Below are 25544 nucleotides of genomic sequence, written 5' to 3'. Positions count from 1 at the left end.
TAAAATTTTTTATTATTTTTATTTGTGTTCAATATTTTAAAATTATTTTTTTTAATCTTTTTTGTTTGGGATCTATTCTTTATAAATGGATTTTACCCCCAGAGTAATGAAGCCCCTAAATCAAATAATTTTATTTGAAAGTTGGTTATTTTGATATTGAATCTTATTTTGGTAATTATCATAGCCAATGAAAAAAGAAGAATTATTGATACTTGATACTTGGACTCCTAGATTTTAAAAAATTCAGAAAAACTTTTTTTAATTTTTTACTTCCTTGTACAGAGTAAAGGGGAAGTATTGTGATCACGAAAAATTTTGGTTTTCAGATTTCAACGAAAATATCCATTTTGATTGGTTTCGACATGACATCTGTACATATGTATCTTGCATAACTCAAAAATGATTAGCCGTAGAATGTTGAAATTTTGGATTTAGGACTGTTGTAACATCTAGTTGTGCATATACCCTTTTGATTGCAATTGACTGCACCATAAGTGTCCAACAAAGCCCAAAATGCAAAAAAAAATTGTAATTTAGACATTTTTTTTGATTGAGAGCTTTTCAACAAAACATCATAAATTGTACTTATTTTCTTTGGTTCCAGAGTTGTAGCCAAATAAAATTTTAATTAATGAAATATTTGGATGTTACAAGGGGAAGGCACATTGGTTCAAATTCAACTTCATCTCCTTTTTTAATTTTTTTTTTTAATTTAAATATATTGATTTATTAATAAATTAGTAACCTATGATTGTAAAAAAAATTGCAATTAATAATAATCCAATAACAATAGAAAAAAAAAGTAAAATATCAGAATTTATAACAAAATAAAATTTTATGTACTTTTCATTCTAAAAATATGTGTATATGTAACTTAATAGGCATACAAGGAAGTCATGTGGTGTCCGCATCAGATTTTTCAATTTCAGTATTTATAAAACTAATTTTTGGTGAATATTATAGTTATTATAAGAATATTTTTAATACAGCAACATTATATAAGAACATTTAAGGCTATTTTGTTTTACAATTTCATAGATTTTTATGATCTTATTTTTTTACAACTTTGTTTTATTATTTTTTTTACAAATTTATAGAATCTTTTATTTTACAAAACTACTTTTTGATTGGCGTAGCCGGGAAATTTATGCAATACTTTGTTTTATTTTACTTTAAGGTTGCTTATTCTAAATTGTTAATTATTTTACAGGAAGGATCACGTTATAATGCTTTACATATTTGTGCCAAAAACAACAAAGGAGCCATATGTGCACTGATTTTAAAAACCATATCGGATGTTGATTTTATTAGAAGACTTTATGGAGATAATAGTGAAAGTATTGAAGCAGCACAAGATAGATGTAACGTTTTATTAGATTTATATTTAAACACTCCAGATAAAGGTTGCAATGAAACACCGCTTCACTTTGCTGTAAAACATGGATCAGTAGATGTAGTTCAAGTACTTGTAGCTTTTTCTCAGTGCGATAAAACAATGTTAAATAAGTACGGACATGCACCAAAAGATGTAAGTTTAATATAACAATTAATTTTACATTAGCCACATTCACTGCATAGTTTTTTTTTTGTTCTATTCTTTGTAATGTTTTTGTGGAAGAAAGCAATCATTTAAAATATTGCACCAAAGTATTGATACTTTACTTTTCCACTTATTTTAGAGTTTCATTTGGAAGTAATGCAGGCAAAAATAATGACACATTGAGAAAGAAGAAGCCTGATGATACATGAGCCAACATGGATGCTGTACCGTGACATAACGTTCCCATGCACTCAGCATTCCTTACTTAAGAATATTTTGAACCACAATTGTTGCTGTATTCCAGTCCCCCGATTGTCTGACTATACACATGTGAACTTCTTTCTGTTTCTAAAGAATAAAATGCCATGAAAGGACAACTTACGTTTCCAGATAGTAAATGAGATCTAAGAAAATTTAAGAAAAATTGCTATGAAACCTGCTGACAGTTACATTAAATGTTTACCAGAATTTATTTCAACAGTAGGAAAAATTCATTGAGCGATATTTAACCGTGGAGAATCCTAATTTAAAGATAAATCTGATTAAGTTTTATAATAAGTAAATTAAATAAATTTGAAAAACTTAAGAACATTTTTGCGTTTGCTGCTAACAATTTATTTGTAAATTAAAATTTGGAAAGAAATTAAGCATTATCAACAGACATAATCTTAGTGTATCAGTCTTTAGTGTTGTTGACAGTAAAATATATTTTTTTAAATTCAGAAAAATTAAGTCATTAATAAAATTGAATTAAATAGAAAAATGAGTTAGTAATCTAGCATAGTAACCCTAATGTGTGTTTTTGTCAGTTATATTTCACACTTCATTGCAATCTATTATGCAATGAAGTTGTACTGATATTGAAACTCATATTGGTTCACATGTACTCAAGTACTTGATACAAGGTAATTTGACAACTTAATTTTGTTTACTGTTGGCAGAATGCTGGCCTGCTACACATTCAGAAATCTGGAATAAAAACCATTTGGTTTTTCTTTTCTACTTTCTCATACGGACTCCACAGCACTCCCTTGAAGTGAATGAATTTTTGATAACCTTGACACAGCTTGGTTAACATTTTGGGCAACCATCTGACAATTTTTTATAGCCCAATTTTTCAGTCAAAACATCATAAATTAAAGATCAGGAAACATTAAAGATAATTGTGATGCATGGCTTAATTGAAATGAGATTGATCATCTGTCATCACAGGTCCCAATGTTCTTCATGATTGTTTGTTCACATTTCTCAAAATGAAGGGCACCACTGTCTTATTTTAGAGTCACTAATATTTGGCCCATAAATGTTACAAATTTTCCTGAGAATTTCAAATGCAGAATTGTTTTTTGTCATCAAAAATTAGATTACTCCTTGTACTTCATATTTAGTGGATCACAAATTTAGGCACACATTATAAATGGGTGAATATAACCCACCGAATGACTAAAGTGTTGTTGCTATTAGCTGACTATTGACTAAAACAACTGAGCTACACAAGCACCATCTTTTTACTCAAGTATATAGACTTTTTATTCTTAACAAGTCTTAACTTAAAAACACAGCTTGCCCAGTCCTACTAGTATACTCTATAGAGTATAGAGTAGAGTAGAGACTTCCCAACCCCTTAGGGGAAGACACCCACCTAGTGACATTTCAACCAAACCCCCCCCCCCCCATTCACAGCCCTGTTGGGCTTTAACTGGTGTCGTCTATTGCCCTCTCACTTTTTATATCTCATAGTAATAAGCCCAGCCTTGTTGGGATGTCACCGATGTAAATGCCTTGGTAGACATCTGCATCAGTGATTTAATGACTCAGCTTTTGCCTTTGCTGTAGGCCTCGTCCGGACATCTTGAATCTCCTACATCATATCCCTCTGAACTAGCTAACCAAGCTTGCAGAAGCGCAAACCCCACTCCTAGTTCTACTTACGAGCCAGTTTCATGAATGTCTTGTAATTTGAGACAAATTAAACACAACATACACCAGACAAAATGACACACCAAAAATGTTGATCGCAGCAACAGAATTTAGTCCTAGGTCCCTTAGTAAACTAACTTAGTTCAAACCCCAGGCTTGGGGTAAATTATGAACTCTGGTCTGGTCCACTAGGGAGAGGCAGACAGACTTCCAGTAGTGTAGAGACATCTCGATTCCACACACCCCCCCCCCCCCCCGAAGGGGAGAAGATCCCACCTCGTAGCGTGACCGGTCGCTACACCACCCCCTCTGTTCAAAGTCAGTAGTGGCTTTAATAGAGGACATCTTCTTGCCCTCAAACTGATTGCGCACCACAGCTTTCAGTTCAAGCCCCGCAGAGATGCCACCGATGCAGATGCCCCAAGGGACACCTGCATCAGTAAAATTCACCCCGAGATAGTTTTTGTGTTTATGCCTTAAGAAAGAAGACAACAAACACCTGCTGCTACCACGTCACCCTCAGGAACTAAGCTAGAAGCTTAACTGCAGAATCAAGACCCTGCGCCTAGCCCTAACTATTAATGAGCCAATTTATTGAATGTCTCAGATCCGAGCAAACAACCACTATAACAAAACTTTCCCACTAAAAAGTTTAAACACAGCGAAATTTAGTCCTAGTTCCCTTAAAGAATCCCGCTTATTACTCGAAATGAGTTTTACCTAACAGACTCCGCTCCGTTCTGCCCGGGAGAGGAGAATAAACGCCTACCCCCACACAGCTCCATCGCAGAGTCCCGTGTGACATTTACCATCTTTCGTAACCGCCGTCGAAACGCCGCTGCATACCACCGAAGCGACACCCCGCTGACAGTGTTGCATGCTCACAAAATGACCCCATCGGAGCGCGACCGCACCCCCCGGGACAAGGATAACCATGCCCGTTGGCAGCGGCCGCAACTCCACCGACAGCTTAATCTCAAATCAAAATGACACCTCTTACATCTAACCAAGGCACGCTGCCTAAGCGCCTACCTTCGGTCAATCAACTGCCCAGACGGAACCTAGCCACCTGGGTTCCTACTCTAAATTCCTTCAGCCGCCCTGCACTGGGCGAGGAATTTCAGGAAGTTGGCCACTATCGTCCACTCACTGGCGAGTCCTCCAGTTGACTTACAGATCCAAAAAGGAGTGCACTCTCTCAAGTTCCCTACCAACTCTGGTACGCTCAGCTTCGTACTGGGGACAATATATAGGTCATGGTCCACAGTGTCATCGACTCTGCATTCTGGGCACAACCCAGAATCAACCAACCTGAACCTCGCTAGACTGTCCCTAAAAGCACCATGTCCCGACAGAAATTGAGTTGTATACCGATTGGGGGAAACCCAACTAATTGCACGCAAGTCCCTAACATTTGGAAAGATACCATGCGTATATCGACCAATAGAAGAATCAGCCCACCTAGCTTGCCAAGAATCAAAACCTTGGTCTTCAATTCCCGCATACGCCCGGTGGTAAGAAGGCCTGCCTTCTTTGAAACAAATCGCTGGCTACGCTCTGTAGCCGAAATATCCACTGGCTTAATGCCAGCGATCACAGTAACTGCCTCTCGCGAGACAGTCCTGTAACCGCCGATAACAGCTAATAACAGAAGACGCTGGGCTCGTAACAGGATGTCCCTATAACACTGAAATCGCAAACGATCCCAGATGGGGGCAGCATACAGTATAATGGCCTCACAGACACCTTTATAAAGAATACGCATGGTACGGTAATTCAACCCCCAATCGGGATGGATCACCCTACGAACACCGAAGAAGGCATCTATAGCCTTCTTCGCCACAAACTGGAGGTGCTCCTTGAAGAGAAGCCTCTCATCAAGGATAACACCCAGATATTTCTGAACTGGTACATACCTAATTGGAAGGCCGCCCATCGCAACAAGCAGCGAGCCGGCCCTTCAAGAACATCATAGTGGTTTTCTTCGTGCTGAAAACCATCTTATGCTGAAGACTCCACAACCACAATACCCTACATGCTTGTGTCGCCCTGAGCTCGATCTCGGCACGCGAATTGCCCTCAACCAGCAGCAGCACATCATCGGCATAAGCTACAATGCGACAGCCGCCGGGCATCCGCAATCGCATGAGAGAATCGAACTCAACGACCCAAACGAGTGGACCTAGCACACTGCCCTGTGGCCACGCTTTTGCAGCTGTAACAAGGCTGAGGGCCACCAAAAGTTGTTGAACGCTCCAGATATGTCCAAGAAGACACCGAGCACATACTTGCACTCGCTGTCTTAATGCCAAATTCATTACCTTAATTATCGCGTCCTCTGTGCCCTTACCAGGACGGAACCCATACTGATCGTCCATCACCATATGGTTAGAAGTTACCTAGCATTAATGCGGAGGTACAGGACCTTCTCGAAAACTTTACCAACTACGGGCAAGAGCGTCAGAGGACGGTATGAGGAGCTAACAGTGGGCTTCTTGTCGCCACCCTTAAAAAGCAGCTTCAGAATACCTCGTTTCCAGCACGCTGGCAAACAGCAACCTATTGAATACCCTAGTCAATACACCACAATGACAGGCAGGGTGCGAACAAGGAGTTCCACGGTGATACCATCATATCCGGGGGCCTTATTCTTAGCCAAGCTGCAGATCACTTGGCGGACCTCCACTTCAGTGATCTCAGCAGATGCAACATCGGAGTGAAAACCAGCAACTTCCTCCCGGACTCGCTGATGATACGAGGTCTCACCAACCTCGGTATCATCTGGAAGAAGATCGTCCATAAGATGAGTTAGGACACGATCTTTGTCTATTACAACGCCATCTCGGGTCGAGAGAGCCGACAGAAGAATGTCTTTTCTCCGCTTGTGTCCAATAACTCTATACACAACACCCCAAGGGTCTTTATTCCCCTGCTCTTGAACAAAAGAGCATCAGGAATCCCGCTTAGAAGACCTAATTCTGTGAAAATACTCGGTCCTCTTCTGACGGTACTCCGCAAACAGTACTGCACGCCGATCAGGATCATGCGCACGCTGTGCGGCTCTCCTGAGTCAGTTCACAGCCTGCTTTACCGCAGTCAAGTCCCAAGTCCACCAACCAGCTACTCTCTCTCGACCCGTGCTCCGGGGGATAGAGAGTTCAGCGGCTTCAACTACCACCGATGAGAAAGTCTCTGCCAAGTCATCTAATGGGAACCCACCGGGTTGGTCTAGTGGTTAACGCGTCTTCCCAAATCAGCTGATTTGGAAGTCGAGAGTTACAGCGTTCAAGTCCTAGTAAAGCCAGTTATTTTTACATGGATTTGAATACTAGATCGTGGATACCGATGTTCTTTGGTGGTTGAGTTTCAATTAACCACACATCTCAGGAATGGTCGAACTGAGAATGTATAAAGACTACACTTCATTTACACTCATACATATCATCCTCATTCATCCTCTGAAGAATTATCTAAACGGTAGTTACCGGAGGCTAAACAGGAAAAAGAAAGAAAAGGTCATCTAATGGGACATTGTCCAGAGTGCGGGTGAAAACCCGCAACTTGGCCAAAAGGATGTCAGAAAACTTGGGCCAATCCGTCCGCCTGTGCAGGAAACATCCCTGCTGAACAGGAACGTCCGCCCTATAGACATTGTGCAGCCCGCCTAGCCAATCAAAAACAATTAGCCGATGTTCGCTTTCGCAGTCATCGACTACTGACCAGTTAAGAATCCTACCAGGGATGTCCTTACCCATGGTCACATCAATGGTGGTGCCACCAAAGGCCCCCCGCAAACCAACTGCACCGGCGAAGGTTGGCAACTCGCCGGCTACGTTAAGAACATCAAAATTATGCTGCGCAATGAAACCCTCCAGAAGTTCACCGCTGTCATCCGAGATCCCACTGTGCCAAAGAAGCCATTTGGTATTCCATCAACACCTATAAGAATAGGACAACCCGCTACCAGCCTGATAATTTTATCCCATCTTTTCAAATGAAGTTCAGTGGGATCCCTGTACTGAAAGTACGAGCTAACAACAACCAAGTCTACACCATCCACAGCAAGCTTGACAACGACATGATGCGTGTCAGAGGCCTGCCATATGAAGACACTATCTAATGACCTCCTGCACAGCACGGCGGATTCCCTACCGCTACCTGACAGATTAACTATTCTCGCTGTCTTCCTCCTACTGTTTTATGTTGGGCAAGCCCACAAGTGACAACTACCCGCAGCGAGCACCGGTAGTTGGAGACCCTTACGTTTTCCTGTCACACTTTGTACCTAGATAACAACAACAACAAAAAACCACAGATTACGGCCCTCACTCTGACAAGAGCGCAGAAGGACTAAAAGGCACAGCCAGCCTTTTTCCTGTAACAGGGGCTAACGACCAGCAGTCATTGCTGCCACCCTTTCGCCCCGATGAGGCAGGTACGCACCGAATAAATCTACGCTTGTAACTCTGTAGAAAGACACAAATGATGGCCTTAAAATTTGTGCAATGCGAATACACCTTCAACCAGTTAGCCTCGATACTGTTGGCGGTACATACTCAACCGACAGCCAAGAAACACTGACAACAAAGAATAATCGCACTAGTAACTCGGCGCACAAGGGACCAGAGTTACAGTAAAGACATCTCGATTCCCCCCCCGAGGGGAGAAGATCCCACCTCGTAGCGTGTCCGGTCGCTACACCACCCCCTCCGTTCCTAGCCAGTAGTGGCTTTAACGGAGGTACAGTAAAGACAGTCATGATTGTTTTTAAATTTTAACTATGGTTTTTAAACTTTGACTTTAATGCATTAATTTTTAACTATGATGGCTTCCAAGTAAGCCGAAAGATCTAGAGAACATATCACCATGGTGGTGAGGTGGATTATAGTAATTAATTTATTTATTTAACATATCAGCGGTACCATGTTTGAGAAATTAATATATACAATTAACTGTTATACCTGCCAATCATTAAAATGTGTTATTGTTTGTATCTTTGTATTTCTTTTAAAACTGAAGAATTGATTTTCTTATAAGCCTTTTATGAGTACTAGTTATTGTTGTTGATCATGCTTTTATAAAAATCGTTTTCATCCTTTAAAATTACTTTATGCTAAGTTTTTCTTATTAAAGAATTTAATTTCTTATTTGACATATTTATCTCTTTATTCATTCAATATTTACTGTCCAATTTTAATAACTATTTATTAGTTTACTCTCATCTAAAGTATTTTTTCAGCTCCTGTTATTTTTCAAAATCATATAAATTATATTCTTTTAGATTAAAATTTGATTGTTTAGTCTTAATTCCATTATAATTGATTTTCTTATGTTTTATTCTTTAGATTATATGTAGTCGTGTATCTGATTCTGGTGATAGTGGTGACACCCATATAAAGATAGCTCTTCTCTTAGAAGATCAATATTTTATACCGGTTTTACGTTCTCAAGATCCTTCTGTACAGCCGACTATTGGACAGCCATTCTCTCCAACAAAACCACTGGTAAATTTTTTTCTTATTTGCATTTTTAAATACAATTCACCTTATAAGTTTAATGATTGTGTTATGAATTTTTATAATGTGTGAAAAACATGTCAACTGGAGTTTGAACCCAGAACCCATCTGGATGAAAGACAGATGTATGATTCATTATTTTGTACTGATATTATGTTCTGAAGATCATTCTGGAAAAGCCAACTATTGGCAACCCATTTTCTCTATTAAAACCACCAGTAAGTTTTTTAATTTTTTTTGTTCACAAGCTCAACAGGTTGGTGGAGTTGTTTTCCACTTGCTTTTTTTTATTATATTTATGATACTTTTTTTGTAAATTTTGTTATTTTCTGATGTAAAATAAGCATAAAAAATTATTTTTGTAATGAAATTTGATCTAAAGAGAATTACCTTTTTCTTTTTTTTTTCATATAAACAGTAGTCCACACAATAATATTTTAAGTACAAACAAATATTTCTCAAGAAAAATTCTTTATATGAATCTAATTGTTTGAATTTTTTAACTATTTCCAGTTGTAATATTTGCGAAACATGTTAAAAATTAGCTTGAGATTTTCCTTCTTTTTTGTAATTGTATTTTTTATTTGAGTAATCATTAAAGAAGTATTGTAAGTTATAGATTTTGCAAATCAAGTTTAGGAAAACCTTAAAACATGATTTCTTTTTGTAATTCTTGTTAAGCCTTATTGCTTAATAACTATCTGAATTTAAAAAGCTAAAAAATAAATATTTTAAAGTTAATGTTCTATATCTCTGTAGTTATTTTAATAGATTTTTTCTTTCCAAGTTATTGGTATTTTAATTTATATATATTATTTTTATTTTCAATCGGTTATGTATCAGACATTTTTTATTTACTAAACCTGTTTGTTTTTTATTTCTTCAGAATCTTAGTGGGGATGTTATGAGTCCTGTATTAGAAGTGCAAGGTGTAGCAGGTCCAATGCCTCTAGATGAAGCACGTGCTTTTAGAAGAAAATGGAAAACTCCACCTCGTGATTCTAAAACACAAGTTCCAGCTCTCTTAAAAACAATGTTACAAGATACTGATAAGGGTCTAGAAAGAGTCGGGAGGTATTTTGAAATATATTGTTGCTGTTGTTTATTTTCTTAACAGTAATACAAATACATATATCAATAATCCTCAAATATTATTTATAAAAATAATTTTTTCACTTGCTGCTTTGTTTTTACTTGAGATTTCTACTTCATGTGAATATATTTATTGGAATTACATTAAAAATGTAATTTAAAATATTAAAAATATCTGAGTGATATGTTTACTTTCTCAGTCGCTAATAAAATTAACTATCAGTTCTCAAAAGACTTTATGATTAAGCAGCGATATCTGATGAAGTGAGGAAGAAAAAACAAAGAAAAAAGTAAAAAATTGATTTTATAAATAATAAAAATCTTTCAGTACAAACCATATTAAAAGTAAAAATATATGTTCAATCATTTTAAAGTAGACTTTTTATAATTTAAAAATATATATATATTTCAGTAATAGTAAATGAAAACAAAAATGATTAAATCAGATTGGTATAGTGTGTTTTAGTGTGATTTGACCTGACTTACATCACTTTCAACTATGCAAAAGTGAAGCACGCAAGTGTTCACTTGCAGTCACCAGCATATATTTATTTTGGCTGGGTGTTTGGGAGCTTGTTGCAGGTGTGCTGGCTTAGTAGTCTTCTCAGACTTATGAATGTAGGCTACTCTTTCCCTCTGAACAAAAAAATAAGTTTCATCTGAAAAAAAAATAGCTTTTTTCCACATCTCAATAGTCCACTTTTTATGTTCCTCTGCCCATTGAAGTCTTTTTTTTCTTTATAACCTGTATCAGTAACTGCTTCTTTTTAAGTTTCTAAGCAATCCTTCCCACTACCAACAATCTTCTATGAACTGTCATATCAGAAACATTAGTCCCACTGGATCTCAAGTCCCTATTAAGGTCAACAGCTGACAGTCGTAGATTAATTTTGCTTTTTCTTATTAGTAATAGATCCTATGTAGGCGTGGTTTTCTTTTTCCGTACGCATTTTCCTTTTCTCTTTGGAGAGACAGAACCTGTTTCCCAAAACCTTTCATGATTTCATTTACAGTACCTAACCCCGCACTATACTCACTGGCAATCTGTCTGAGTCATTTGTGTGTGTTGGGACAAAGCAACAATTTTTACCGATTTCATGGGTTATATCCATTGTATTAAGTAGAAACGAATAAAAAAACTTATAACAGAAACTCACAAGGTCACCAAAAACTGACAATGAATTATAAAAGCACAAAAACCACTAATTCTGTTTGTATATGAACTAGCAACATAACCTGAATACCAAACAGCAAGCAGTCTGTCACAGAAACAAAAATTCCCTTTGTTTGGATTAATTTGTTTGTAACTGTAGTTGGTACTGCAGACAGCATGTGTAAAAATATTTTTTATAGATTTTTAAATATTATAAGTTCATAATATATTAAAAGTTCTTTTTATCTTATTTTGTATTAAAAGTATTGGCACATTTTATACTATTTAGCATATTTAATTAGTTATAAATAAATCAGAATTCCTGTATGTTTATATAAACGTTTGCATTTAAATACAATTTAACAGTACAAAGGAATAACATGAATCTTAAAAAAATTAATTTCAGTAAAAATAAAATATATATATTATATACAAATAAAATATATATGTATGTTTTACTGGAAAAAAAAAAAAATATATATATATATATTTATACACAGGTAGTTTATCAGGATATGCAAATACTTTTGTATCAGCTCATTCAATAAGTGAAAATAAAGAAAAAGTATATATAAACATAGGTATGGAAATGCCTATGCTTTGTTGTTAAGGCTGGTGAAAAATTTCACCCAGGTTTCATCTCCTTCAATGGAATGAAGCCATACAGAAACTCTTGGGATGCAAAAATATATGCTAATTTGTTGGCCTTATATCAAATTTGATCTGAAAAATTGAGAAAAATGAGTACAAGAACTGTAATTTTAATAGTATTTTTTTAAAAACTGGTGAAAAGTGCAAAAAATAGAACCAAAAAACACACTTTTTTTTATTTGACTTGTAATAACTTTGTTAAATTGCTAATAAATGATAAAACTTGTAGGAAATTTAATTCTAAACAGAATGTGTTAGTAAAGTAAACAGAAAGCAAATAACAGTTAAATAAAATGGACTTTTATTTAGAGCAATACAAAGCTATATTTAACTAGAAAAGAATTTTTAACATAAAAAATTAATAAAATTTACAATTAATCTTCGATAAAATGTTTCAATTTACTACAATGCATGTTTCTGCACATTTGTGGATTGCTCGTGTTTTGCTCTTTTTAGTTCATCGGGTCTGTTCTTTAACAGCTCAAAAGGTCAATTATTCAGGCAAGTAACACCTCTTGATTATTTACTTTGAACTTATGAACATTACACTTCATCCAACCTCATACACAAAAATTTATCGGTGTAAAATCTGTGATCTGGGTGGTCAGGATTGTTGCCACTTTGACCAATCCATTTATCTGGGAATTGCTGATTTAAGTAAGCGGAAACAATGCGAGAGAAAAGTGGAGATGCATCGTTGTGTTGCAAGAACATCTTCAAGTAATGGCTGTAATTGCTCTTGAAAATACTGTAAGTACGCCTCACCTGTTAGCGCCCTTAAATAAGTCCTATCAACTGATTATGAATAATCTCACACCATACATTAATGGCAAATCGCCATCAAAAGTTACAATCCACTGTTGTATGAGGATTCACTTCTGCCCATGAGTGTTGGTTTCTCATGTTAATGCCATCTCGAGTGAAGTGTGACTCATTGGTAAAAAAAATGTACATAAAGAGTTGTCGATGAGTATTTAACCAATTGCAGAACATCAAGTGAAGGAAAGGGTCTCCTGCATGTAGATGTTGTATTTTTTGTTTATGATACGGATAAAGGTTGTTACTTTTAAGTGTCCTCCACACTTAAGTTTGTGAAACTATCAACTGGTTAGAAATATTTTGTACTGACCCAGTGACTGTACTGAACAGCAAGAATAATGCTTTCATTGACATGAAAATCGTGCTGGAGAGGGTGGTCATAAGTAATGTGATTACTGCTAGGATGAGATCCTGTTTCCCAAAACATACGAAATGCCGCACTAATAGTTCTTGGATTTGGAGTCCTGCAATATGAATAATGTTGTCAATATTCTTCAACAGCGGCCGTGGCACTGTCTTCACACACAACATAAATAAAAACACTGTATCGGCATACTGTTCGATTAGAAAATAACTATGGCATTATTACATCAATAACCAACTGGATTCAAAACAGTTATGCAGTAGCTGTCTACTTGTACTAACAGGAGAATTGCACTAATGAACTGAAGTTCAACTGTAAGCTTACAAAACAACACAATTACAGTTCAAAAAACTTAATTGTTGGACAGCTGTTATTGTTTTGCAACTTCTGAAATAAAAATTTTTCCAAAGAAATTATTACTTATTTATTATTACTTATATTAAACAAAATTATTATTATTATTACTTATTTAAACAAAAATCATAGTTTTTAATGAAATTTTAAATACGTCATTATGATTGTTGATACAGTACTGTATGAAATTTGACATGACTTGTATCCTATATGAAATAATTTACTTTGAAACTTCTTTTATTAATTTTGAATACCATAAATTTCTGTTTATCATTTTTCCCCAGTTTTGAAAAATAAATCTGTTATCAGTAAAAATCATTTTCCAGTTAATTATAGCTTTGTATTGATCTAAATAAAGTCATTTTATTTAACTGTTATTCACTTTCTGTTTACTTTATATACTATTCTGTTTAGAATTATATTTCCAATAAGTTTTAGTAAAGAATTTTATCTTTTTATTGGCAATTTAGCAAAGTATTGCATTTTCCATCTCCCTTTTTTGTGTTTTTTGCCAGTTTTCTAAAAAAAAAAAAACTACTAAAATTACAGTTCTCAGACTCATTTTTTCAATTTGACAGATCAAATTTTATGAGATCATCAAATTAGCATACATTTTTGCATCCGAAGAACTTCTGTATGGTTTCATTTCATTGGAGATGAAATCTGAGTGAAATTTTCCACCAGCTGTAACTCATTAAAGCCTTTCTGAACCTATGTTTATATGTATTTTTTTTATTTTTACTTTATTTTAGAATAGCTGCCAAAGTATCTGTATATCCTGGTAAATCACCTGTATATATATCTCTGTGTGCAAGTGTGTTTCTGATGTATTGTTATTCACTTAAAATTCAAGAATTATTGTGTGAATATGAATGATTCTTTTATCAATCTGTTTATTGTATTTCAAGGATGAATTTAGACAAACTCCATTGATTTTTGGTGAATAATAAAGCTTAAATAGAGGGCAAGTTGTATTTTACAACATTATTTTTTGCGTAATAATATTTTGAGTTGTCTCCTAAATTTTGATCTAAAAGATGTGAATACATGTTTCTCTCCAGTGAAATTTATAAAAAAATTCTTAATTTTATTTAGTATTTAATTTATCCAAAGTGGGTAATCTTTGAGATATTAGTATTTTGTAAAAAAGTTTATAGTACCATAATTTTTGTAGATAAGCAAGTGATGTTTTTTTTTGTAGTTGACAGCTATCTGTGTAGTTTATATATAACTAAATATTCATATATAAATAATTTTAGGATGCATGTAATTTTCATATTTATAGAAAACTACAGCAAAATCGCTTTGTTTATTCAATTTATACTCATTTCCTTGATTTGACAGATTAACTGTTTATATGAGATTAAAATCCCATGAATGGCATATCCTGTTTTAATAAAACTAAAACAAAGATTGATTTATTATACATACATAACAATGTAAACTGAAATCTGTATTTATTTGTTCACGTGATTTACCTGTGGACTGCACCCTTTTGAAAAAAAAATGATTTTTGGCGTTTTAAAGTAATAGGAGGGAAAAATTAAAGTGGATATGATAAAAGGTAAAAGCATTTTTTACAACTTTCACTAAAACTTTTATGAAATTTCTAATGTAATATTTTCCCCTGTCTCGTCAGAATTCGATTAAAGAATTCAGAGACTAAAATTTAAAATAATTTTCAAAAAAAAATATTTTTGGAATTTTCTGAAAATCCCTTTCTACATAATAAAGATCTGGTAGCCAGAAAAACATTAGGTTTCAGGTTTTATATATAATATACCAGGTGATTGCAAATTGCACGCAATCTGGAGATGATTCTATAGCCAAAAATAAGGAATAAAATTCTTATACATATGTCACAAAATGGTTCATTAAGAAGTTTCAGCTCGTCAAATATTTAACCCTGCTTTCTGCTCTGTCTGTGAAATTAAACCATACTAAAATTCTTGGGATACAAATTAAGTGGAAAATTTGGTGCTTCCTTATGATTTTTGATCTAAGAAATTGAATAAAAATGGGTCCCAGACCAATCACTTAGGTTTTAAGAAAAACAGGATAAAATATGAAAAGGTTATGTCAGAAAATATTAATTTTTTTAGGTTTGGAATAAAATAACTCTGTTAATTTACCATTAAATAGATAAAAAATTTCTAGTTAACTTAGTAGGGAATTACATTTTGAGAAAATTGATGTTAATAATGTCTTATTAAAATTAAACACAAATTTTAGAAGTTAAATTTTAATTAAAAATAAAACATACAACCCGGATCAGAAAAGTGATATGATTTTGACAGAACAATTTACATACAAATGCTGAAAATTATAAAAATAAATTTGAAATACATCCTTCAACAACATATTAAATTTTTTTATTTTTTCAGAGGTGTTAATAACAGCTGATCAACAACTAAGTTTAGTGTTTAGCATTTGAATATTCATTTGAGCGATGTTTGTTCTGTTATTGTTTGGTTAGTCATTCACAGTGGGTGATACCACAAATTTATTTTCATTTGGAGGGTTGACAGACATGTTGTTAATTTATTTATGGTAAATTAAATAAAGATTGATTAGCTGCTATGCGTGAGTACTGGGAAAATTATCTAGATTGAAGAATACCTGTTCGAACAGGTATTCTTGAGACTTGGATAGGCAAGATTGATTTGAGACTTTGGATAGGCAAGTTTAAGAAACACCTGTTTCTCAAACTTGCCTATCCAAAGTCAGTGCTGGTAATTACCGTTCAGGTCAGTGCTGGTAATTACTGTTCAGGTCAGTGCTGGTAATTACCGTTCAGGTCAGTGCTGGTAATTACCGTTCAGGTCAGTGCTGGTAATTACCGTTCTGAAATATCTGAACGGTAATTACCAGAGGCTAAACAGGAAAGATGAAAAGGAAGGTCAGTGCTGGTCATGAATGTGAGGAATGTCATTGCCGAAGAAGCAATATTGAATGCAGTACAATTATTTCCCACCTCAAGCACCAGAAGGTTGTCACATCACTTTCATGTTTTGCAATCAAGTGTGTAGCAAACATTACGAGAGCAACAATTATACCTATTCCATACAAGATTTATTTATTACCTGATTGTGATAAGCGTATGAAATTTTGTCAATGGAACCTTGCTAAGAAACTGTTTTCTGAACTATGCTCATATGAATTTGTTTCTTATTTTTGGTTGTAGAATCATCTCCTGAGAGATTGCTGTATAATTTGGAACCACCTGTGTATATATATATACACAGTATATATATATATATACACAGTATATATATATATACACACATTTATCTCTTTTTATATTACAAGTTCTGATATGAGAAATTGATTTGCGACAATATTTTTCACTTTTACTATTATGAATATCTGAATACTGTAAATGAGTTAAGTTTATTCTGATCATACAGCCTATCCAGACTAAAAGTATTCAAAAGTAACAAGTTATGTAATTTAATTTTTTTTTAAATAAATATAGCAAGTTTTAAAGTAGGTAACTCAAGTTCAGTATGTGCTGTACCTTTTGTAGCTCAGCAGATGTCTAGACGATAATGTATGTAATCTAATCTTGCCAGTATTTAGAAGCATCTGTGGCATTATTAGACAATTATCTGTTTTAAATCGTCCAAATCTTGAACTTTTCCTTGATTTACACAACTTTTAATAAATCCCAAAGGAAAAAAGTTCAAAGGAGTGATATCTGGAGATCTAGGTAGTCATGCAAATGGACCATCTTGTCAGATCCAACATCATGTTACCATGTTGAAGAACATGGTAACATCTCAATGAAAGTGTGGTGGGTAACTAATTGAAGCCTACAGGAATCTGAGGAACAACCAACTTCTCAAGCATGTCGAGATGCGTGCATTCTGCCACGATGGGGTCCATGAAAAAAAAAGGACCAATGATGCCAGTTTTGTATAGTTCTAACCATACATTGACTTCCAGTGTGTCCCTTTCATTTTTGATTACTGTATTTGGGTTTTCAGAATCCCAAATTGTATGTTAACTGTCCCGCATGTATGAAACATCTCATAACTGAATAGCATATTATTGAGATAATTAGGTATTGTTTCCGATGCCTACAAACTGATATTGTAGGCAGCAATAATTTGGTTTAATGTGATGAAGAAGTTGAAACTTGCATGCTAGCAAACACAGCTGCTTATGAACAATGTTGCTGTGAACAATGGAACTAGGAATTTGCAGTTTGTAACTAGCCTGCCTAATTTACTTTCCAGGGCTGGCATTCAATGCCAGTCCTGGAAAGTACGTGATCCACAGTTTTGTCACTAACTGAAACTTTTGGATGATTTCCAGTTAGAGAAACCAAGCTTCCAAAAAAATCTTAAAGTAGTATCCCCCTGATGAACAGACTTGGATGTAGAAGGATCGATATAGTATTCAGTTTGAATATGCTGTTGAATTTGTGCAACTGATTGAATCTCCGCTAACCAAGCACGCACTGAACCTTCTATTGTGGGGTCTAAATCTCGACTGACTACAACTGTATTGTAAGTCAGCTTGCCTGCATATGGGTATTCTGCTAATCTTGAGAATATATAGAACAAGTCTTTTAGGTATTTCCTGTCATTTGAGCCTACATAAGAGTTTACAACAGGTTTTTCTAAATATAGGCCATTACTTTTATACCTTTAGCCCAGACACTCTCACATAATTCTAGCTATGATATATCTTATTACTTATTTACAGCTTGTATATAGTTGTATCTATTGTATGACATCACCTCAAATAAGTATATTCTCTTAAAATAAGTTCACTGTTCACACATTTAACTTAGATATTCAAAAACGTTGTTTTTGATCTGAATGTATCATGTTATAATTTTTTTTTATATTGTGGTTTTAAAAGATATTTATGTAGTTATGTTACAAAAGAAGTACATATGTGTATATTTTTTGTTATGAAAAAGTAAAATAATTCATTAACGTATTGACTCTTGGGCTGATGAAATTTAATATTAAATATATGTATATGTATAAAATATAATTTCTAGTCGTGTAATAATAGCTGTATTAGGATTACATAACTGTTCTCCTGAGTTACTTGATAAAATTATGCTGTTTTTTAAATATAGTATTTTGTGTTCAAACACAAACGTTAAAAACATAGAATCTGTTGCAAATATCACTCATAAGGACAAGTTCAATGTGTTTACTGCATACCATTGAAGCCAACTAAAACATGCATACAAGTTAAAAATTATTTTAATGGTTAAATATTTTAAAAAATAAGATAAAATATGTTATGTTAATGTTTTTTTCAGGGAGTTGGCAGAAGAGAACAATGTTTGTTGGAAAGAATTTTGGCCATTTTTAAAGACATTCACTAATTTTCGAACAGCGGGTGGTCTGGATTTACTTGAACAGTATCTCTTAAAACGATTTAAACAGGTATTTTATTTTTTAGTAATTCATGTTATTACTGTTTTTACTTCCTTGTATGTAGTAAAGGAAGTATTATGATTGTGAAAAATTTTGGTTTTCAAATTTCAATGGAAATATCTATCCCTGAATCCATTTTGACTAGTTTTGACATGATGTCTGTGCGTACATATGTATGTATCTCGCATAACTCAAAAACAATCAGCTGTAGGATGTTGAAATTTTGGATTTAGACTGTTGTAACATCTAGTTGTGCAGCTCCCCTTTTTATTGCAATTGACTGAACCAAAAGTGTCCAAAAAATCCAAAAGAATTTGGATTTTGGACTTTTTATAACTACAGTAATAAGCCCTCATTGAGAGCTTTTCAACAATGTATCATAAGTGGTACTTATTTTCATTGGTTCCAGAATTATAGCCAAATAAAATTTTAATTAATGAAATATTTGGATCTTAGGAGTAGGCACATTAGTTAAAATCAGACTTTATCTCGTTTGTTGTTTTTTTAACTTTTTTTGAATTTAAATATATTGATTTATTAATAACTATTAACTTCTCATTGTAAACAAAATTTTACAATGAACAATAATTCAATAACAAAACAAAAATGTTTTTTAAATAGAAGTTATTAATGAAATAAAATTTTATGTACTTTTCATTTTAAAAAACCGTATATTGTAATTTAATAGGTGTACAAGGAAGTCATGTGGTTCCACATCAGATTTTTTAATATAACCCTATTCTCATATAAAAAAAAAAAATAATAAAATCAAGTTGTCAAAAAGTAGAAATTTTAAAATGATGAGATTTATAAAAATTCACTTAGTGGTATCTATTCACATACTGCTACCACGAATTTCAAATCCTGTCAAATTTAAAGTCAGTCAATTTCAGTATTTATCATACAGAATTTGAGTTTCATTCCTTTAGAAGTTTTTATGTCTTTTCTACACTTTTATAAAATTAATAATAAAATTTTAAATTCTGCTGTGTATAATTGGGTACTGTAACTGTAAGCTGATATTTTTTTTTAACACAAAGATTGTGTGGGATAAATCGACAGGTTAAGGAATTACTATTGATGAATTGACTTTGTAACTAAGATTATAGTGTAAAAAGTTTTATATTAAGACAAAAACTGTCCATGATGAATGAACTAGGTTTCTGGAAATCATTGAAGATGATTTGCTTCTATATTTGATAAATCTGTTTCACAAATATTAGTTTCACACATTTAATGACATTGTTTAGAATTTTTCACATTTTTTGTCCTTTAATTCATCTCAGATTAATTTGTACAAGATGAGTTCTACTCATGCTTACTGAGCTATTTAAAGCAAAATGGCAATTTAAAATTGTACATTGTTTTATGATATCAGAAACCAAGCATCAAATGGTGGACTCTTATCACCTTTATTCGTCATCCATTCCCAAGAAGATTAACCACATATTCTTGATTCCTACAAAACCATGGCAATTGTTTTCTAAGGCTTTGTTTGCTTAATATAAAAGTAGATGAAATAAATGTTGATTGCATTGTAAAATCCTAAATTGGTTGTAAAAGCTATTCACAATCCCATGAAAAGTCTGTCTGCAGTAAAGATTCTTCTCCACAACAGTATTGACCTCACTCTGTTTGCCATTCAGTATACAACCCTTAGAATTTTCAAATTGAACATTTTTTACCATCCATCATAGGGAAGGATTCCAACTACAGGAGTGTTTTCCTGTAATTAGCTCATAGTGATTTTTATAGACTGCAACTACTTAAGACAGCTACATTTTGAGAGAGATAAAAGAATAATCACTATATTTCTTTATAAACTGATAGTGGAAATATATACAAAAAGTTTACTCATTATGATAATGAGTAGTTCGTAAGGGTGACAAGATGGAAAAAGATATGTAGAAGAAAATTGAAAGTTTCAAGTTTTCTTATTGTATAATTGGTACCAATTTCTGAGTAATGTTAAGATTTTTTAGGTAAGAAATACAATTAAAATGTATATATTTTATGAAATAATAATAACCCCTTAACATTTTTCCTTAATGTTAGTGAATCAAACACCAAAAATCTTAATTTAGAAGTGGAGAAATTTCTGGACATCAATGTTTGAATTTTATGAAATTCAAGTATATAAATATCTGTTAAAAGACATCAGTGTAGGATATTAAACCATGTGGTTCTTAAATAAGCTTCTTAACACTTCAAGTTATAACTTACAATATTGACGAAGGAAAAGTGTTATGATGTGAAAAAAGTTTCTGGAGGTATAATTTTATTCATTTAAAGATTTTTTTTTAAACCATGTTTCTTGTGTGTGATATTGAACCAGGAATAAGATAAAAATATTCTGTGAGATTCATCAAAGTTGGTTGTCATTTCTTCACACATCCAAAAGTAAAGATAAGATAAAGTTGAAATCATTTCCGTAGAAAAGCATATAGAACACAATATTTAAAAGAATTATTCAGTGTTTCATTCTAATCCTTATTTATTATTATGTACGGAGGTGTATCAAATATAAACAAGACTTTATTTTTTAAAAAGTTTTATTTTAGGTGTAATCAAATAGCCATGCATGTATAATTTTTCAATGTAATCTCCTACTCTGGAAGTGAATTTTTCACAGCAGATTGGAGATTTTGATTCCGGCATCATAGAAGAGGATTTTGTCAGGAGCCAGTTGTGCACAAGGCCTCTACCGCCATATCATCTTGGAATTGTTCTCCTCTTAGTGCTTCTTTAAGAAGTTCAAAGAGATGAAAATTGCAGGGCGATAGGTCAGAGCAATAGGGAGGTTGGTCAAGTGGAATCCATCTCATTTCCTCTAATTTTCTTCAAGTTAGAGCTGCAGTATGGGGCAGAGCATTATTATGAGGACAAAAAGGTCTCAAATTAGTTGCTCACATCTTTTGGAATGATAAGTAACCTTTACCTCATTCAAAAGCTCACATTAATAAGCAGTATTTATTGTGCGATACTCATACAAGAAATCAATGGGCAAAATGCCTCACCAGTCGAAAAAAAACAATTGCAAGCACCTTGCCAGCTGACAGCCGAGTCTTGGCCTTCATAAGGGCTGCCTCCCCCTTCCTCTGTCACACCATTCTGGCTTGTTTGGATTTGGGCATGTAATGATGGACCCAAGTTTCATGACAGGTGACACTTTCATTTAAAAATGCATTCCCTTCTTTCATGCTGAAAGCTCCTGACAGACCTCCAAAGATCTCTCAACTTGTATTCTGCTGTCAAAAGGTGAGGGACTCAGCTGGCACACACTTTACAGAAGTCTAGGTCTTTTGTCAATATTGTTTGACAGCTTCCATAACTTATGCCAACCCGTGATGCAATTTCAGAACTGTCAGATGTCAATTGCCTTCAATAAGGTCATATATCATGTGAATGTTCTTCATAATATTGGTCCAAAGTCGGCGATCATGTTTCTCATTTTTAACCTGTTGACGTCCTTCCTTGAACTCCTTATGCCAGGCAAACATGCAAGCCCTTGAAAGTGTTTGATCCCTGAACTGTGCAGTCAATCTTTGCAGAATTTCCACAGTTTTATGCCTTCATGAGTGAGAAATTTAATGATAATGCATAGTGCAATGGAAGGATGCACCTGTTGCTCTGACATCGCAAGTGCTACTGCCAAACTGGTCTGAACTGGACACTGCCTGGTGTCCCCATTCCTGACATCCCCATCAATGCATTCTAGAAGCAACTGCTCGCTCCCTTCAAACTTCCATGCTCAGAATGAAAAGTCTCATTTATATTTGATCCACTCTCGTATATAAGTTTCTGAAAATTCAAATAATTCACTGTGCTAATTAAACTAAAAAAAAAAAAAAAACAACTTAACCACCAAACACAGTAAGAGATAAACCTTAAAAAAAACTAATACCAATAGTCGACTTTCACAGAATCCTGCATTATCAGTCAGTACATAATTATACAATTACGTCAACAATAAGAAAAAAAGAAATGAAAACTAAAAATCTAGAAAACATAAGCCCTAACAACCACAAAATTTGTAACAATACAGCTTCACTGACAAACTGGAATGATGTAAATTTAAAACATCGTACAACTACATTCGTAAACACTGTTGCCAACTGCTGCAACTCAGTATGTCTTTAATTAAAACATCATCCTCAAAAACGATCTGTTAGTTAATAATTTAATACTTTTATTTAAATTTATAAATATAATATTTTTTAAATATACACATTTTTTTACTGTTGTTACAAATTTCCAAAATTTCGAAATTATTTTTTATTTGACTATTTGTATTAGTTTTTCAGGTTTTTCTTACTGTATTTGGTGGTTAAGTTGTTGTTTTTTTTAATATTTACATAATATATATATATATATATATATATATACAAAAGGTTATCTCTAACATAAAGACTGTTTTCATTGTAAAAAAATTTATTCTGAAAACTTTCTAACATGTTTTATTTCTATTAAACCACATACCTTATACTACTTCTCTATATAATCGCCACATGAATTAAGACATTTATGTTAGCGTTACATCAGCTTCAATATACAATATACCCTCGTCATATTGTTCTGCCACCAGTCAATTTAGTCGCCTATTAACAGCATGAATGTAACTTCATTGTGGAAATTGTTGAGCGACTATCTTTTCTGATTTCATCAAGTCCTTAGTGATTATCGAGGGCCTCCCTGAACGTCCGTCATCATGCACATTAATTCTGTTATTTCTAAACCTTTCACACCATTTTCGGATGTTTCTTTCATTTGTTATATTATCACCATACACGGTAACCAACTGCCTATGAATTTCAGCCAGCTTAAATTTTTTATGGTTTAAAAACATATGACTCCACATATTTCAGTCAGTGGCAACATCGATATTCCTATTCATTTTATAATATAATAACTCACACATAATGAAATATACTATAACGCGACAACTTACAGACAACAATGCAATGTGTACATTACTATCGTGCCCATGAACGATACAAGTTCGCCAACCTTAAGGAGAGAAATTTCCCAGTGGTCTTTACTTTAGAGATATCCCTTGTGTGTGTGTGTGTGTGTGTGTGTGTGTATATATGAAATTAAAATTAAAAAATTGAATTTCCATTTATTAAACATTTTATATTATTAATTTTTAGGGAACAGACCCAGTAAATGGAAATAAAGGAATTGTTATAAATAAAACACCATTGTTTTCTGGTATATCCAGAGCTTCTGCATCACTGTCACCAGTTTCGCCTGTGTCTGAATTATGTGCTGCTTTACATTCATGCAAATTATCAGATGGAAATGATCCTAAAAAACCAGTTATGCCACCTCTTCCAGTTCCTCCTCCACCTATCCAAAATAATTTACAGAATCATGAACATTATAATGGTATTATTCAATCTGATGATACAAGTGTTGCTATTAGTCCTCATTTGTATATTGAAAAATCTTGTCAGGTAAGATTTTTTTTTTTACTTTTAATTGTTCAATATTTTATGTCATTTTAATTTTGTTTCAGTTTAATCTGTCTTGTTATTGTACTTTACAGATGTGCATTAAAAAATCCTGCATGAGAGTTTTAGAGAATTAACTGGCTAAGCATTTTTTATTATAATTTTTATAATTATAATTATTACAGTTTTTATTATTATAATATAATTATTAATTTATTATAATATATTAATATTAATTATATTTTTATTATTTGTATTTACTTCTTACATGATTTTTTAGTATTAGTTTTTGTTTTAGATGTTAATGTTTTAAGTGCAATTGGACTGTAATATAAGGAAGAAGGCTTATATACTTATCCTGTTCAAGAATCGGATATCAGATAAGAATAGGGAAATAAAAGGCTAAATCTTAGTTAGAAAAGAATTACTGCATATGTTTTTTAACTTGTATTAGGAAAAGTTAATGATTTATGTTTGTTAAATTATTCACCTTTGGGAATCCAAATGATTAAAAAACAACAACAATATGTTCTTTATATCTTAATATTTTTATTTCTTGCCCTTGGATTATTAACCAATCTCAACTTTCTTTCGATTTCTTAATTACTTCTTTCATATATAAATTAAAAAGCAATGGAGTTACTCATCATCCTGTAGCACTGCTTTCTAGATTGCAGTATACCTTTCGTTGTTTATTATTATTATTTTAATTATCAAATCCTCTTGAATCAGTGCACACATTTTAACTGATGTAATATTCAGTTACTTTATCAAGATAGGAATTCCAGATGCTAAAACAGTGAACTTACATCTGTTAGATGGTAGTTTAGCAGTCTTAAAATTAAAATTTTCACTCTCATTTATTGTTGTATTATTTACTCATTGTATAATAACATTTTAATTTATTTCTCTTATTAGGTATTTGCAAAAAGGATAACCGATGGCCTATTAAGATGTCCTGATGCACCGGCTGAACCTATTGCTTGTGAAGTAATTTATTTAAATATGCTTGTCGCTAGTTGTCTTAATGATGCTCGTTTTGCTACCGTCAATTTTAATCGACTTCATTGTCATCTTGCTACTTGTCTTTTACAGAAATTTGATTTAGAAGATAGAGAAATTTTGGTTAAAACATCTGATATTATTTTAAACAAGTAAGTTATTTTTTTAATTATTTTTATAAATACTCTATGGTTATTCCTTCTTCCCTGTAATTTTTTTTATCAAGTAATTAAATATATGTACATAAAAAATGGACTCTACCTTAATGCTTAGTTTTA

At 33.2% G+C, this 25544-nt stretch overlaps 1 protein-coding gene across 1 annotated transcript in view; it reads left to right on the top strand.

The window, feature by feature from the left end:
- Ankle2 (ankyrin repeat and LEM domain-containing protein 2) overlaps nt 1-25544 on the top strand; it is a 45541-nt gene that overhangs the window by 5475 nt on the left and 14522 nt on the right. The window contains exons 3-8 of the mRNA XM_075378413.1: nt 1211-1528; nt 8806-8964; nt 9863-10050; nt 18694-18820; nt 23962-24267; nt 25183-25418. Of these exons, the coding sequence (XP_075234528.1) occupies nt 1211-1528; nt 8806-8964; nt 9863-10050; nt 18694-18820; nt 23962-24267; nt 25183-25418 (1334 nt within the window). The remainder of the gene's footprint in view (nt 1-1210; nt 1529-8805; nt 8965-9862; nt 10051-18693; nt 18821-23961; nt 24268-25182; nt 25419-25544) is intronic.

The sequence above is a fragment of the Lycorma delicatula genome, chromosome 11, assembly GCF_047948215.1.
Source record: "Lycorma delicatula isolate Av1 chromosome 11, ASM4794821v1, whole genome shotgun sequence".
Taxonomy (NCBI): Eukaryota; Metazoa; Arthropoda; class Insecta; order Hemiptera; family Fulgoridae; genus Lycorma; species Lycorma delicatula.
The sequence above is the reverse complement of the archived record's forward strand: the minus strand, read 5'-3'. Positions and strand labels throughout refer to the sequence as shown.